The sequence below is a fragment of the Panthera uncia genome, chromosome B4 (assembly GCF_023721935.1).
Source record: "Panthera uncia isolate 11264 chromosome B4, Puncia_PCG_1.0, whole genome shotgun sequence".
Lineage (NCBI taxonomy): Eukaryota > Metazoa > Chordata > Mammalia > Carnivora > Felidae > Panthera > Panthera uncia.
This window is the reverse complement of record NC_064809.1, coordinates 36,186,961-36,204,953: the sequence shown is the minus strand read 5'-3', so window position 1 is coordinate 36,204,953 and position 17,993 is coordinate 36,186,961. Positions and strand designations below refer to the sequence as shown.

General features: G+C 41.0%; 1 protein-coding gene across 9 annotated transcripts in view; it reads left to right on the top strand.

The window, feature by feature from the left end:
* Positions 1–5,342: 5,342 nt before the first annotated feature.
* WNK1 (WNK lysine deficient protein kinase 1) overlaps positions 5,343–17,993 on the top strand; it is a 162,373-nt gene continuing 149,722 nt past the window's right edge. For 6 of the 9 annotated variants that reach the window (XM_049624844.1, XM_049624849.1, XM_049624847.1 and 3 more), the window contains exon 1: positions 5,343–7,145. In XM_049624844.1, coding sequence (XP_049480801.1) covers positions 6,384–7,145 — 762 coding nt within the window. In that variant the 5' untranslated portion in view covers positions 5,343–6,383. The remainder of the gene's footprint in view (positions 7,146–17,993) is intronic. The other 3 variants (XM_049624856.1, XM_049624855.1, XM_049624853.1) reach the window with 1 other exon arrangement.

Below are 17,993 nucleotides of genomic sequence, written 5' to 3'. Positions count from 1 at the left end.
CCTTTTATTTATGGTCACCTGAAGTTTTTTTTTTTAATTAATATTTGTTGAGGTTCGTTGCATGATTTTTCTGAATCTATTGAGATGTGACTAAAAAAATGTCTTTTCAGTTTCCCAACACATTTATTTTTTCAATGTTTCTCATTCCTTGTTTAAATCCTAGCTTCCTAACCCACCCATTAATGTTTGTTTTCCTGAAGACTTTAGTTTTTCTTTTATTATTTTTGTATTAATTTTTTTATTAATCTCTACATTCAACATGGGGCTCAAACTCACAATTCTGAGATCTAGAGTTGCACTCTCCTCTGACTGAGCCAGCCAGGTGTCCCTTTTTCCTGAAGACTTAAAAAAAAAAAAAAAACATTTCTTATAGTGAAGGTCTGCTTGCAATGGATTCTCTCACCAAATACACACCTGAGTTGGGTGGGGTAGTGGCGGTAAAACACACCAACAGGTGTATTTTATAGTAGCTTCCTAGGTAATTCTGATACATCTCTTCCTGTGAGAGTTTGTTAAGACCTAGAACATGATAGGGATTCCTATTTAAAAAAATTTTTTTTAATGTTTATTTATTTTTGAGACCGAGACAGAGTACGAGCAGGAAAGGGGCAGAGAGAGGGAGACACAGAATCTAAAACAGGCTCCAGGCTCTGAGCTGTCAGCACAGAGCCCGACGTGGGGCTCAAAGCCACGAACCGCGAGATCATGACCTGAGCTGAAGTCGGACGCCTAGCCGACTGAGGCACCCAGGCGCCCCAATAGGAATTCCTATTTTTAAATATTTTCCCCTATGTTCTTTCTAGATGACATAATACACTTATACTTGGTAATGTCGTATGATGGAATCCTATGCAGCCATTAAAAATTATGTTTCCGAAGAATATTTAACGACATTGGAAATGTTTATAACATAATTATAAATCTTTTTATCACTCTGGAAAGAAAGATACCTAAACATCAAAAGCTGATATTTCAAAGACTAGTAGAGTTTGCTGGGGATTTTTACTTTCATATTCTATTGTATTTTTCAAATTGTCTGCAATAAGTGAGAATGTATTAAGATATTCAAACAATATAGATAAGAGTACTCCCCAGAAGTAATCTCCCACTTTTAATTTTGGAGTGTACTGCTCACATTTTTACTCTGTGCATTTAAATACATATAGAAACATGATTTAAAAAACACAACATATGATCTAGTACATATTATTCAGCAACTTGAGTTTTTCACTTACTATTTTTATGCCACTACATATATATTAACCTCCTTCTCTTCTAGTGTTGCATGATGTTCCCAAAATTAGATATACTATAGTTTTACTATTATAGCATATATGCAGATTGTTTCAATTTCTTATTACAGACAAAGCTGTAGTGGATCTTCTTATAGATATTTGTCAGTGCATATATGCAAGGATTTTGGAAGGCAGTTACCAGGAAGGGAAACTGCTAGCTCAAATGCTGTGCACATTGTACATTTCATTTTTTTTTAATGTTTATTTTTGTGAGAGAGAGACAGAGTGCGAGTGGGGGAAGGACAGAGAAAGAGGAGACACAAAATCCAAAGCAGGCTCAAGCCTCTGAGCTGACAGTACAGAGCCTGATGCAGGGCTCGAACCCACAGAATGTGAGATCATGACCTGAGCCCCAAGTCCGACACTTAACTGACTGAGTCACCCAGGCGCCCCACGTTGTACATTTCAGTAAGTACTAACAAATTACCCACAGGAAAGGTTTTTCTATTTAAAAAAAAAAATTTTTTTTAACGTTTATTTATTGAGAAACAAAGAGAGACAGAGCATGAGCAGAGGAGGGGCAGAGAGAGGAGGAGACACAGAATCCGAAGCAGGCTCCAGGTTTTGAGCTGTCAGCACAGAGCAGACATGGGGTTTGAACTCACAAATGGTGAGATCATGACCTGAGCCAAAGTTGGATGCTTAACGGACTGAGCCACTCAGGTGCCCCCCAAAAAGGTTTTTCTAATTTATGCTATCATTAGTAGCACGTGAGTTTCTCCACACCCTTGCCAACACTTGATATTATAAATACTTAAAAATTTTGCCAATTTTATAAGGGAAAAGTATATGTCTTGTTTTAATTTGCCCTTCCCTGGTTATTGAGTTTCATCAAGTTTTTAAGCTTATATCTGTCATTTGGATTTCCTCCTGTCTCAACTGTCTTTTCATATCCTCTCCCTTTATCTATAGGATTGTGCTATCCTTTGTGATAGGTGTTATTTATATATTTTAAATATTAGTCTTTTGTTATACAGGTTTCAAAATTTTCTGTCAGCTAATTGTGTTCTACTGAACAGAATTGTCTATTTCAAAATAGTCAAGTATTTTTCTTTATGGCTCTTGGGTAGTTCTTTTTTTTTTTTTAAGTTTATTTATTTATTTTGAAAGACAGAGGTGGGGGGAGGGGCAAGAGAGAGGGAGAGAGAGAATCCCAAGCAGGCTCCATTTTGTTAGTGCATAGCCCACTGCAGGGCTCAAGCCCACATACCATGAGATTGTGACTTGAGCTGAAATCAAGAGTTGGACACTTAACCAACTGAGCCACCCAGGAACCCTTAACTATGAGGATGGTAATTTTGTGACGGGTAGGGGCAGACATTGAAACTAATTTGTTTTTCAAATAAATAACTAGTTGTCCAAACACTGTTTATTAACCTTTCTCCACTGACTTGAAATGCCACCTTCCTCATATATACATAAGATTGTTTCTGTATTAACTTTTCTGTTCTATTATCTATGCTTATCTCAATGTCATAATCTATGCTTTTATAATATGCTTTGATAGAAGGCAAGTTCCACCTTCCCCCTTATTTCATTTATAATAAAAAAACGGTTTTAAAAAGTCTATTCTTCACTGTTTAATTGCCTGACTCTCCCTTCTTCCTTGGGTTCCATATGACAGGGAGGTAACATTAAAAATATCCATAGGCAAAACAACGGAGCATGGAAAAGGAAGGAGAGAAAAAAAAGAGAAATGTTTTCAAGATGGTGTTTTTTCCCCCCTATACCTCAAGAAGCTACCCTATGAAATATGCCACGTACAAAATAAGGTAGATTTTGTATGTTTAGCCACTGTTGAAATCAAAGCTGTCTCTGGCTTTCATTACTAGTTAGTAACAAATGGCAGGCACCATCTAAACATAAAATGGATGGGAAATAGAAACATGACTCAATTTGAGAAAATGAGCAAGAGCTAAAATGAACGAAGAATATAGTGAGAGAAAATAAAATACTGGTATTATTTTTATGGACCCATCTGTCAGGAGCTAAAAATCTCTGAGCTTAGTGTGTCCATTGTATCCTGAGTTTTTTCTGCACCTCTATTTATGCCACGTGATGTTTTATATGAATTATAGAGGGAACAATTCTTTACTTAATAATTGAAATGACAGAGAAAGAGAAAGTACTATTAGGGATATTATAGTAATGAGTAACAGAAATATCTTGTTAATTAGAAGTTGATAGGCATTAAAAAGAAAACCCAGCAAGTAAGTGTCTGTAGTAAAATATACACACTAAACAGTTTAACCTTTAAATCTACATGCCATTGTACACAGTATGGTTATATTCAACTTAAAGTTGTACCTGTTCTCAGAGTAAAGCTAACGTTACACAAGTAGGAGCAGTCTTGTGGGCAAGGGTGGCTTTAGTTCAAGTTAATTAAGTTACTTTCAATGAATTTAGTTGTTTGTTGTTGAAAAAACATGTTGATAAGGCGTGATTGTCAAGGGTCTTGGGTACAATGCAGTGTGTACTCTAGTTACCCCCACTGAATTTATATTTTAAAATGTTCATAGTTTGTTAGCTTCATGAAACCTAGCAACCCTTGTTGCTAAAACCAAATTTTTGTAAACCTGAAAGTGTACTTTTTTGAGAAAATATTGAAGAATAGTGTAACTATTTTACATATCCGATGAAATGGAGCTCATCCCGGTAACCTGTGGGCCTTTCCTAGGAAACTCGCGCTAAGGAATCTTGTCAAGTTGCTTTCAAACTACTCATATTCCAAATGCGGTGCTTGGCTAGCAAGTGTGCTTCTGAGTTCGCTCTATAGTGGGCGCTGGTGAGAGGCAGGAGCCTGCGGAGAGGCAGGAGCCTGTGGACGCTATGTTGCGGTTGCGTACGTTTAAGATCCTCCCGCTTTCACCCGGTGGGCTAAGACTCTTAATTGCCATCTGACGGGTCTGGCTTTTCCCACTCTGTCTGGTGCCCCCTGGTGCTCATCACCTGTACAATCTTGAGTAGTTGCTAGGAGCAAAGGGGTCCAGAGAGCCTAAGGATGCTTTCAAGGAAAGCATTCCATTACTGTGAACTACATGGATCCAGATTTCCTCTATGTCCAAAGCCACGGAATAAGTTACACATGTACATTCGTGCACCTCTAGAAAAAGGGTATGTTGTTTTACTAAGCCTCCAAGCAAACGAAAGATGGAAATTAAGCTCAACCGACTACATAGGCAAAAGTCAACTCAGCTCTCCCAAGTTTGTGGTAAAAGACGCAAAGATCTGTATCTTTTCTCGGATTCTCCCCTCCACCGCACCGTTAGTATTTTTCTGGCAAAGCAAAGGATTCGCTATGAATCCTGGCTTTCAGGAGAGCAGCCCGTCTTTGAGAATCAGAATATCTGTCTTGGAGCTGGAACTGAGAATGTGGCCTTAATGGCTATGGAAGGGAAGAGGATAAGAGGTAATACTCCCCGTCTCCTTCCCCAACGCATTTAACCAATATTAATCCCATGCACAATCTTCACAAAGTTTCTTTGACCCCACAGAGGGAGTCTTCAGCCCCTCCGGCTTTCTGAGCTCAGGTTCTAGTTCTCTTTGCTTTGCTTTCCTCCTCCATCCCCACACCCCTACAGTCAACGCTACTGCGGCTCTCTCCATTAAAGATGAACAACAGATCATCCTTCATTGCATGGCAACCTCTTAGCTCTCTCTCGCCTCAACGGAGCATGATGGAAGTCTCTCCTCTCGTCCTGCCTCCCTCTTCATTTTTTTCTTCCTTCCCCTTTCCCGCAAATTAAACCCTAAATAATGATTTTCCTAGCTAGCGTTGACTTAAGGATGGGGTTTAGCGACCCACCGAGACACTCCCATCAGCCTTCCAGAAGGGGCGGTTTCCAAAGAAAACTACAACTCCCATGAGGCATCAGGGTAAAGCAACCACAGAACATCACGGGAGTCGTAGGCTCCCTCGTCCTCAGTCCCTTTCATCCTTCTAATGCCAAAACTACAAGTCCCAGGGAGCCTCGGTACTAGCACGCCTGCGCGAGAGCCCCGAGAGCGGGGTGGGGGTGGGGCGCCCCGGGCGGCGGGGGGCGGGGTCCGAGCGGGCTGTGTGGAGGCTTCAGACGCCCGGCGCCATTTAGCGCGGAGAGTTTCCCCGGCGGACGCGGCTCTTCACACTCGGCCACTCTGCGCCCCCATCTTCGGTGACAGAAGGCGCCCGGTGGGGGTGACTACTCTTTCCTCTCCCTAACCCCCTTCACCCAGTCCTCTCGGTCTCCTCTACTCTCGGCCCAGAGAAGCAGCGGAGCTCGGGCCCCGCGGTGAGCGGCCCTCCCCTCCCCACCGTTCCCTCCCTCCGTCAGCCCCCGGCACCGGCCCGGGAGGAGACGAGGGTTTGCCAGGCCCGGGGCGGGCGGGGAGGCCTCGGGGAAGGGGGGGCCCGCTCCTCAGGCACCGAGGCTTCGAGGCGTCGGCCCTTCCCGTCCGGTTGATGGGCGCCCTGTGAGACTGGTCCCCCTAGCTGGGGGCGCGTGTGGGAGGAGGCGACCGATTGACCGGGAGCCCCCGGCCGGCCCTCCCTCGCCTTCCTCTGCCCCTCCCACTCTCTTCGGCTGTGGGGCTGCCACCGCTCGGGAGTCCGCGCCCGTCCGTTCCTCGCGTTGCCGCCGCCCCCGGGGCCTAGCCCGCCCAGCTCGGGAAGCGGCAGCGGCGGCGGCGGCGGGGAGCTGGAGCCGCCGCCGCATCCGCCGCATCCGCTTCGACTTGGTGCCGGCCCCTTGCCCTGCCCCTCATGACTGCGGCGCCTCCGCTGCTCCAGCCTTCCCGGCCGTCTCTCGCCGCAGGATGGATGCGGACCGTGAGGCGCTAACCCCCGTGGCTCAGCTCCTCGATCGCCCTCCGACGAGCCCGCCTCGTGAGCCGTATCAGCCGCCGCAACTGGGCCCAGGGGCCCGCGTCTCCTTCGGGGCGGCTCGTCAGTGCTGAGTGAGGAGTCGGCCGTCCAGGTGGATCCGAACCCGCCGGCGGCGGGAGCAGTCGCAGCGGACCCGCACACCGCCGCCGCTCCTCGGGCTCGGCCCCTCGCCTTCTCTTCCTTCACGAGTTCGAGCCCGCTCGCCTCGCTCCAGCGGACCGACCATGTCTGGCGGCGCCTCAGAGAAGCAGAGCAGCACTCCGAGCTCCTTGTTCCTCTCGCCGCCGGCGCCTTCCCCCAAGAATGGCTCCAGCTCCGATTCCTCGGTGGGGGAGAAACTGGGCAGCGCGGGGCCCGACGCCGGAACTGGCCGGACAGAGGAGTACCGGCGTCGCCGCCACACTATGGACAAGGACAGCCGTGGCGCGGCCGCCACCACTACCACCACTGAGCACCGCTTCTTCCGCCGCAGCGTCATCTGCGACTCCAACGCCACTGCGCTGGAACTGCCCGGCCTTCCCCTTTCTCTCCCCCAGCCCGCCGTCTCCACGGCGGCTCCGCAGAGCACCCCGCCGGAGCCCCACCGCGAGGAGACCTTGACCGCCACCGCCGCTGCCCAGGTAGCCCAGCTGCCTCCCGCCGCTGCCGCCCCCGGGGAGCCAGCCGGCGCGGGCGCTGTAGCCGCGACCGCCCCCAGCAGTACCGGCAGAGACCGCCAAGTTTCCCAGCCCAACCATGTGGGGAGCAAAGAGGAGCCTCCGTCGGCCAGAAGTGGCAGCGGCGGCGGCGGCAGCGCCAAGGAACCACAGGAGGAACGGAGCCAGCAACAGGATGACATCGAAGAGCTGGAGACCAAGGCCGTGGGAATGTCCAACGATGGCCGCTTTCTCAAATTCGACATCGAGATTGGCCGAGGCTCCTTTAAGACCGTCTACAAAGGTCTCGACACTGAAACTACTGTGGAGGTCGCCTGGTGTGAACTGCAGGTATAGCCCCACTTCTTTATCTTTCGGTGGTTTGGATCTAAATTTTGGCTTGGTTAAGCCAGTTTATCGAATTCATCCTTTACAAGTCATTATCTAACTGTTCGCTCGGGGGCTGGGGGCGGGGCGGGGCGGGGCGAGGAGTACCAACTTTGCAAGAGATAGAAACTAGAATTTGTGCATGTACCTAGGGTACCCGACGTAGGGTAAGAATTATTGGTAGCCAAAGAGATTTGATACTGGAGAGGGAGTGATGAAAATCATCTGAGTACAAATGCATTACCTACTTGTTATTGTTTTAGTGTCTGGCAGGAAACTCGGAATTAGTGGGAAAGTTTCTGAATTAGGAAAGTACAGAGTCTTCTTGCCTTGTGCATTTCCATCTCATCAGAGGCTCTGCACTGTTGAGCTCCTGGTGTGTTACATGCGCGTTTCCATCCCTGACATCAGGCTGTACTTTTAAAATAAGAACGACCTTGTTCACGAATGACCTTACTTTGGATATATCCTAGTTGGTGATTGCACAGGCATTTAGTATAAACTATATAAAAAAGATTTTCTTCTCTGAATAAATGCCTCGGGACTAGAAAGGTACAGTAAGTGTTTGATATTGTTCCACCGAATGAAGCTTAAGCCTTTTGGTAGCTGGCAGTTATCTGACAGTGTTAATTAAAACTAGTATGTCTTCAGTCCGTTCTCTATACAGTGAACAGTACAAGAACCCATGTACAATTATAGAAGTGCTTTTAGAGTTGTAATGTCACTATTGTTATTTTAAATTTGTTATGAAAGGTTTTTAAGCCAAACTTTTACGAGAGTCTAAAGGACTCACGGTGCTTTGCTTTTAACCTCTCAGAGAGGTTTTCATGGGGTAAATCATGGTGTGTCATTCTGGTTGACAGATATATTCTAGGTTTAAATAGCTAGGTTTGGGTAACTTGTTGCTTGACCTACAGCAGCTTGCTTGAATGTTCTCCTCGTCCGGAAGTGAACATAGGTTATTGGAAGAAGCAGAGTTCCACTGAGTGAAAAAGTTAGATACATTATACACGAAAATGCCTGTTATCCATATTCTTCTTGTCAAAAAAATGGACCAAAATAGGATATGAAAATAACAATCTAGAAGTTTATTTTATCCATTAACTAATATGTTAATACTTAACCCTTTGAATGTCACTTTCCAAATGACCAAGGCCATATCAAATGTGAAGGGAAGTTAACATGTGGAAGGAGGTGAACTTAAAAACTGACAACTTCTTTAGGAACATAATAATTTCTTAAGTTTTACATAAATGGTGTAGAACTTCTAAGGCATTGTGAAATAAAAGGAACTCAGTTTTATGGTGATTTGTATTGGAAAGGGTGCAGCTTTAAAAAAAAAATCTTGTCAAACTATGACTTTATTCCTGTTGATCATCCTCAGAAACTTAAGTCTGATTCCTTTTGGTTTACAGGCAAAAATTCCGTTTATTCTCTACATACAGACACTTTTCTCTTGTACAAGGGGTGCCTATTACTGTTGATCCTGGATTTTATTCTTCTGTTATGGTTTTATATTTGAATAGGTACCTTTTGGATACATATTTTTTTTAATTAGTTACCTTACTTTCTTAAGACTGGACCCAAGTAAACGTTGATCACTTTATGGACTAATTTTGTTAGTTTCAATTATTTAACCTTCAAGACTTCTCAGAATATAATTGTGTTTTCCTTAATCAATGGTAATCTTTTGATAGTTTATCTTGGAACTAATGATACAGTGGAAAAAAACTCAATTTGCCTAATGTCATAATAATTTTGTCCTCTCAGTTTTTCTTTGAACTCATGGCTTTTTGGATTTTTGTTCTCTGTCTAGACATGGGCATGGTCAAATTAAAGAATATCTGATATCCTTATATATAATATCACCATCTTATTTTTAAATCAGTTAAGGATTTGGCTGCAGAACCAAATCCTAGTTCACTGAGTGGTACCCTGGTTTAGAAACTTCCTTATGTCATTTGACTCTGTTTATGCAATTTTTCATTTTGTTTTTTAAAATATGATTTTTCTAGCCCCAGGATGTTTTATACAGTATTTTTGGTTTTTCGATCAGTACATTTACCTAATAACTTATTCATTAGGTTAGTTTTGAGTTTTCGTTTTTGGATACAAGTTAAAGCATTATTACTAAATGCTAAATTAGTAATAATGCATTACTAAATTACTAAAGCATTGGGAAGAAAGGAAAGCCTTTTTCACTAAATGTATACTTCTAACGTACATATTTTTCTGGAGGAAGACAGAAATTCTGTATTCAGTTGTTAAATAGTGTATTAAAATTGGAAGAAATCTTAGGTTATTCTGCCCAGCTACTTATTTGATAAATAGCCTGAAATCATGGAGCAGGTAGATGACTTGCATAGATTGGTAAAGAATAAAATTTAAACTGGTTAGGATCTAATGATTTGGGAAATGTTAAAGCTTTTGTAGTTTAGTAGGTGGCTAATTAGTACATCTCAAATGAAGCAGTTGTATTTTGGTGTGGAAGTCGCTGTCAGATTTGGTTTAGAGTATTGATTTTATCAATTTAAATGTACAAATAGGCTTTTTAGGATAGAGAATGGGTGAATGTGGTATATAAATCAAACTTGTTTCTATCAAGCTAATTTTAAGAGTCACAGTATGCAAGTATCAATTCCTAATAAATAATACTAGGTAATACTTTGATACCACAGGATCTTAGCTGATAACTGATCTTTTAAGCTGCAGATTTCTTTACTTGATTTTATTAGGCAAATAACATGCCTTAATTTTAGTACTCTGTTGCCTTGGTCAGAAAATGTTATTGCCCAACTTTGCAGAGTTTATTGCTTTTCTGTAGAGACATCTTGGTTTTTTTAAGAAATGTAGCATAACTTTTTTAAAGAAAATGTATTTATACATAGATTTGTGAATGATTTTGGTTACTTTAAGTACTTTTCTCCCCAAATTGCTTCTAAATAGAGTTCGCTTGGTAACTTGATATATTCACTTTATATTCTGATAAGATTGTTTCCAGATCTACTTGGAAGGGGAGGTCAAATCATAAATCTTGGTTAAGCTCCAGTGTACTTAGTGCTGGCTTTATCTGGCTTTTTTTTTTTTTTTTTTTTTTTTTTTGGTAAATTAAGGCTTATGTCTCATCATGAGTATCATGAGTATGTGATGAGTTTTTTTTGGACTTAATTTTCTTTTTTTTTTTTTAAGCTGAAGTATAGTTGATACAGGTGTTATTAATGTTTTATGAAAAGTTTAGCAATGCTGCAGAAATGTGATGTGGTTTGTGATTAAGAAACCATAACTTATTTCTTTGCTTTAGTTCTTAAAATAACCTATTGAACTGAATCTTCCACTTGAATATTGATTTTTTTTTTTTTTTGCCCTTTTTTACATTTGTGCCAAATTCCGTGTTTTTCAGGATGAGAATCTGCAGTAATTTTCAGTCCCAGGAACAAGATTTCAGGGAATAGTCTTTGGAGTTTTGTTTGTTTTAAAGCCTCAGAGTAACTGATGAGTATAAACAAAATTGAGATAACACAAATGTAGCTGTTATGCAAATTAAAGAATGATTGGTAACTTGTTTGAAGTAATCCTTTTCCCTTCTAATAATACAGAATAGAATTAAAGACAAGATAATTTTGTTAGGTAAGATACGCTTTAAAATGTATGTAAATTTATTGCTGTAGGAAGTAACCTTTGTGGTACAGGTGTTGAGAATTATATTTAGGTTGACTTTTCAGTGATATTTCTTACTTAATCTTTGGGGTTTGAATGTTTTCCTTTTCTGTTATTTACCTTTTTTCTCATCTTAAGTATCACAGTTGTTCCTAGTGGAAGATTGTTTTTGTCAAAAACAAATGGGGACTGGGGCGCCTGGATGGCTCAGTCAGTTAAGCAGCTGACTTTGGCTCAGGTCATGATCTCACAGCTTGTGAGTTCGAGCCCCCACATGGGGCTCTGTGCTGCCAGCTCGGAGCCTGGAGCCTGCTTCGAATTCTGTGTGTCTGTCTCTCTCTCTCTCTGCCCTTCCCCTGCTCACACTCTGTCTGTCTCTCTCTCAAAATAAATAAACATTAAAAAAACAAACAAACAGATGGGGACTCTATTATTATCTGGTGGTTGAGTTCATTTCTTGACATTCAGGTTTTAGTGCATGATCCTGGTCATTTGAAAGTCATTCTACTTAATCTCTTTGGAAACATTCAACTAAAACTGGGCTCTCATTTTCAGAAATCATTCTAAAGCTGTTATTTGGGTTTTCTAATATAGATTTAAGATTTTTTAAATGAAGCTGTAAAAGTAGCAAGAGTAGTTATGCTCAAATTATAATTTCTGAAAATGTTAGTATAACATGAAAAAATTCATTAATAGTTATTAGGTTTTGCTGTATCAGTTCTTTATTTTTAGCATCTTGCATTTTATTTGAGTTTTTTTTTTTTTTAAGTTTATTTATTTTGAGAGAGAGAGTGTGTGAGCAGGGGAGGGGCAGAGAAAGGGAATTCCAAGCATGCTTCTGCACTGCCTGCTCAGAACCCCATGCAGGGCTCAATCTCACGAACTGAGGTCCATCATGACCTGAGCCGAAATCACAAGTCAGACGCTTAACTGACAGAGCTACCCAGGTGCCCCTATTTGAGGATTTTTTTTGGTTTTCTTTTCTTTTTTTTCCTTTTTTTAACAGGACCACTGTAGTGTGCAGAAATATGTGAGACTTAGCATGCACCGCCTGAATTTAGATTTGAAGAGGGCATTATTTTTCTGCAGTATAATATAGTAAATAAGAACTGCCTGGAAAAAAAAAAAAACTGCTTGAATTCAAATCCTGACTCAGCTAATGATTGTGTCACCTTGGGCAACTTTGGGCCAATTTCCTATCGATAAAATGGAGTGTATGTAATAAGAGTACCTACTTTATAGAGTTGTTGTGACAATTAAATGAATTAATATAAATGTAAAACATTTGTGGGAGGACCTGGCACATAAGTATTAACTGTGATGATACAGCATCTCTTTACGCTTTTTGAGGATATCTGTGAACATTTTGTTTGATTTGAAAAATCATGTAGCAAAACTCTTTACTGTTGGCTGTCACTCTTACAGGGGGAACTTTGGGGTTGAACATGTTGTTATCAGTGCTTTGAAATTCTTTAGCTTTACCTGTCTTCTGCCTTACTTTGTAATTTCATGACCTGTCACTTTCTCAAATGCCAGCCTTTATGAATTACTGCCCTCCAGAATTTGCTAAGATCTTTTTCCTTTTGGGATCATTCTTACAGTATTCTTCAGATTGATTAGAAGTTGTTTATATTCTTTGTTTACTTCACTAGTCATTGAGCTCTTTGAAGGTATAAGTTCATTCTCAATATACTTTAGTAAATACTATATTCTTTTCTAAGTTAAAAATAGTTGTAGATCTCAGGGATGTTTTCTCCATACTTTCCTCTCTTTGGTCCACAGCTCATTCTCTAATCTTGTATTTGGAGAGTTTACTATAGTATAATACAATACCATATAATGGAAAAGACTTCGAAGGCAGAACATTTGGGTTCTATGTTATTCAGTTATCTGACCTGAGTAAGGAACTTAATCTGTAATGCTGACTTATTAGTAACATGACTTAACTGGATTGTTGAAGATAACTGGAAAACTATGTGAAGGTGCTTGAAAACTGTAAAGTGTTACAGACAATAAAAGGATGATGGTGCTTTAAAAAATCCAATTTGAAAGGCCATAAGTTATTGCTTATTACAAATTGGTTGAATATTTTAAACTTCTTAGTTAAAGTTGGGTTTTAAGAACTTTTTGGCTCTTACTTTAGGAATTGTATTAAATCTTAAGACAGGGGAGCAGCTTTTCAGACTGAAGAGAAATTGCCAGAAGCTCTTCTTTTTTTATTTTATTTTATTTTATTTTATTTTATTTTATTTTATTTTATTTTTAACGTTTATTTATTTTTGGGACAGAGAGACATAGAGACAGAGCATGAACGGGGGAGGGGCAGAGAGAGAGGGAGACACAGAATCGGAAGCAGGCTCCAGGCTCTGAGCCATCAGCCCAGAGCCCGACGCGGGGCTCGAACTCACGGACCGCGAGATCGTGACCTGAGCTGAAGTCGGACACCCAACCGACTGAGCCACCCAGGCGCCCCCAGAAGCTCTTCTTTAAAAAAAATTTTTTTTAATGTTTATTCGTTTTTGAGAGACAGACACGGCATAAGTGTGGGAGAGGCTGAGAGAGGGAGACACAGAATCCCAAGCAGACCCCAGGCTCTGAGTTGTCAGCACAGAGCCTGACGTGGGGCTCGAACCCGCGAACCGTAAGATCATGACCTGAGCCGAAGTCAGAGGCCCAACTGACTGAGCCACCTAGGCGCCCCGCCAGAAGCTCTTTTTAAGAATGTTTTCATTTGGGAGAGAATTGTGCCTTTATCATGTGGCCGACTCAATTTTGTGTGTAGTTTTTAAAAGGTTGGTTATTGATTCTTTCTACATGAGAGGAAAGATGTCAGTAATTTGCTTGGTTTTGTTTGTGATTGACTTAATTGATCATATCTCCACCTTAGTTTATATTAATTTAGATTTTTCAGATGGGCTTTCATAAAGAATTTACTTTTTTTTTTTTACTTTTTTTTTTTAATCTTTATTATTTGAGAGAGAAAGAGACAGAGAACAAGCAGGGGAGGGGCAGAGAGAGAGGGAGACACAGAATCAGAAGCAGGCTCCAGGCTCTGAGCTGCCAGCACAGAGCCTGACGCGGGGCTTGAACCTACAGACCGTGAGATCATGACCTGAGCTGAAGTCAGCTACTTAACTGACTGAGCCACCCAGGTGCCCCAAGAATTTACTTGTTGGTATTGCGACTTGAATCTTAGCATTTCAAGATAGACATATTAAGTGTGCTATACTAAATGAATGTGTTTAATGATTTTCGGAAAAGAATCCTCAGTTAAGCTGTTTGTCATCACAAGCAAATAATACAGTTTCTCTATGAATTTAAGCTTTCTTAAGAAATCTGCGGTCCATGAGTTCGAGCCCCATGTTGGGCTTTGTGCTGACAGCCTCAGAGCCTGGAGCCTGCTTCGGATTCTGTTGTCTCCGTCTCTCTCTGCTCCTCCCCCACTTGCACTCTGTCTGTCTCTCTCTCAAAAATAAACATTAAAAAAATAATAATTTAAGAAAGAGTGTTTAGAAATCTACTTGATATAATCATCATATTCAGATTAGTTAAGAAGAGCCACACTAATTATTTCTGTAGAAATAATTGCCTTTTATGTAGCCAAAGTTCAGCTTCTCAGAGACAGATGTCTTTTTTTGTCAGTATGTGCATGGTGGATGGTCTTATGTTAATCAAACACAAACTAATATATAAACCAAACAGTGAGAGGTAAAACTAATTAGTAAATCAAATCATTATTAATATGTACATTTTCTCTTAATAGAAGTAAAAGTTTCTTTGGAATAATGACAAGATCATCTTAATGGCTAATAGTTTTGAGCTAAATAACCTGGTATATCTTTGTGGATACTCTCCTTACTTGGACTGGTAGGTCATTGTGGATTAAGGTCACTTTGAGAAATGCAATAGATCATCTCTTTAACATGCTGAAGAATTTCTAGATATCATTATTATATTTATATTTACATGCTCTTTGAATGCTTCACACACCTCTCCCACACAAATACTCAGGTATAGGCAGTGGAGAGTAACTAAAGAATTTTAAGCAAAGAAGGTAGGTAGATTTGCCTAGTGGTAATTGTGGAGAGTGGACTTAAGGAGTACAAAGGATATGTAGAGTTTAGTTAGGGGTATGAGCATGAGATTTCTATGGCCTGAATGAGGGCGGAAGTAGAGGAGTATAATCTTTAAATATTTAGGAGATAAAATATCTAGGATTTAGTGATGAATTGGCAATTTGGAGGAAAAATGAAGGAGATAAAAGGGTAGGGATAGATGATTGTGCTGTCAGGTGAGGGAGGGAATAAGAAAGAATTACGGGTTTTGTTCTTGGGGGGAGGGGAAAGCCTGTGGAGATATATATTCAATTTGACATGTTAAGTCTGAGGTACTTGTGAAACCTCCGTGAAGAAGTTCAGTAGGCATTTGGATATATTATTGAAGCTCAAAGCATAGGTCCAGGATATAACTGTAGATTCCCAAATGTCTGTGTTAGTCATAGCTGAAATAAATCAAGTAAATGAATTCATCTAAGGAGGGGATATATATATATTATATATATATATATATATATAATATATATATATACACACACACACACACACACATAAAAAGAGAGAGAGAGAGGGAGGGAGGGAGGGAGGGAGGGAGGGAGGGAGGGAGAGAGGACAAGACAGAGGAGAATAATTTTCCCAGGGCAAAATGGGTGGGCAAAGGAAAGAAAGAACCCAGGGGTTAGACTAAATAGAGGAATGGCAATATCAAGGGAATAACATTTAATTTTTTTTTTTAACGTTTATTTATTTTTGAGACAGAGAGAGACAGAGCGTGAACAGGGGAGGGGCAGAGAGAGAGGGAGACACAGAATCTGAAACAGGCTCCAGGCTCTGAGCTGTCAGCACAGAGCCTGACGCGGGGCTCGAACTCACAGACCTGAGATCATGTTCTTTATGCCATCTAATATGGGATATACCCATATTCCCATATCCCCAGGTATAATACGGCGAGATCATGACCTGAGCCGAAGTCGGACGCTCAACCGACTGAGCCACCCAGGCGCCCCTCAAGGGAATAACATTTAAAAAAAGTTTTTTAATGTTTATTTATTTTTGAGAGAGAGACAGAGCATGAGTGAGGGAGGGGCAGAAAGAGAGGGAGACAGAATCTGATGCAGGCTCCAGGCCCTGAGCTGTCAGCCCAGAGCCTGACGTGGGGCTGGAACTCACGAACCACGAGATCATGACCTGGGCTGGGTTGAAGTCGGACACTTAACCAACAGCCACCCATGTACCCCTATCAAGGTAATAACATTTTAAGAAAGGAATATAGCAGAGAAGTTCAATTTGCATAGTAGTAATTTTGGAGAATATATTTTAGAAGGACTAAAAAAGAATTGTAGAGATTAGTTAGGCTTTTGAAATCGTTTATTGCATTTGACTGTTAAGTCATTAACAACAAAATTTGCAATTATCTAAGAGAGAAGTGAGTAGGGGTAGATATAACACTGGTAACATCCTAGATTTATGTACTGTTCACTAGCCTCCTATGGTTATTTAACTTAATTAAAATGAAATAAGTTTTAAAAACTGTGTGTTTCAGTTGCACTAGCCACATTTCAAGTGCTCAGAAGCCATGCGTGCCTCCCATATTAGATGGCATAAAGAACATTTCCATCATTGTGGGAAGTTCTTTTGGAATGTGCTGTATGTAGATCTGGGTTGAATTGTGTGTGGGTTTTTTTTTGTTTTGTTTTTAATAGCTTGATTGAGGTATAATTTATATACTATAAAGAATATACAGTGTGGTGCTTTTATAACTTAAGTTACATATTTTTAAAATGTGTTCTGTATTAATAAAGTAAAAATAACCATCCTTTTTTTGAAAAGATGTACAAAGGATGCTATCACAAACAACACATATACATGCAGAATTAACAAAGATAAACATTATGTCACATTTGCTCCAGATATTTGGTGATCCTACAGTTTCAGAATAGGAAATTTGCAGTGGATTTAAGAGAATGGCTGAGGAAGGTTAAGAACTAGAGACGGTAGGAAGACTAGGCCATTTCTTTAGACAAGTATGAATGAGTACGGGGCAAGAAAGATTGGCTAAGTAGAAGGCATGATCAAGGATGAGATGGATAGATAAGCAAGGAAAGGTCTTCAAAAGTTAAAGCATTGAAATACAGTATTTTGTCTGTTTTCTCTGCCTCAGTATCTCTTTTTTGTCTGCTTATTCTGCCTTAGTATCCATCCTAAGGGTCTGTCCTAAGCTAATTAGTTGTTTTAGTTTTGGTTATTCTTTGTGGATAGTTACATTTAATCTAAGTAAGTTTTCATACACCATGCAATTTATCAACTGGTATCCAGAATATTCACTTATGCATTGAGAATAATGTCCTGGTTAAACAAAGTTTGCTTCTTTCCTATAATCTCTGGCTTGCATGTTATATTTATTTACATAATAGTGTGGTGATACATACTTTATAAGTGAGCCATCTCTCTGAAATGACCATCTTTGTGTGTCTCTTGAGGAAACAGCCATATTTCAAATAAATTTTTATTGCAAGAAATATCCTGAATTACTCTACTGTTTCTAGGATGTGGTAAAAACGGACCATTCTACAACAAAAACCCTAAATACTGCATAACTTCCTAAGGCCTTTTTTGCAAAGTGTTCCTTGTTAATTAATCTAGAAATATATTGATAATTACTAATAGCTAGCTAGTAAGAGCTCTTTTTTGTGACAGGCACAGTACCATGCCCATAATTGTTAAAGATTTATTTATAATTTTCACAATAGTACAAGGAAGATATTTTCTTTTTTGTTTATTTTTGAGAGAGCTGAGCACAAGCGGGGGAGGGACAGGCAGACTCTCTCTCTCTCCCTCTCTCCCTCTCTCCCTCTCTCCCTCTCTCCCTCTCTCCCCCTCTCCCTCTCCCCCCTCCCTCCCCCCTCTCTGTCTCCCTCCCTGTCTCCCTCCCTCCCCCCTCTCTCCCTCCCTCCCTCCCTCCCTCCCTCCCTCTCTCCCTCTCTCCCTCCCTCTCTCCCTCTCTCCCTCCCTCTCTCCCTCCCTCCCTCCCTCTCTCCCTCCCTCCCTCCCTTCCTCCCTTCCTCTCTCCCTCCCTTCCTCTCTCCCTCCCTTCCTCTCT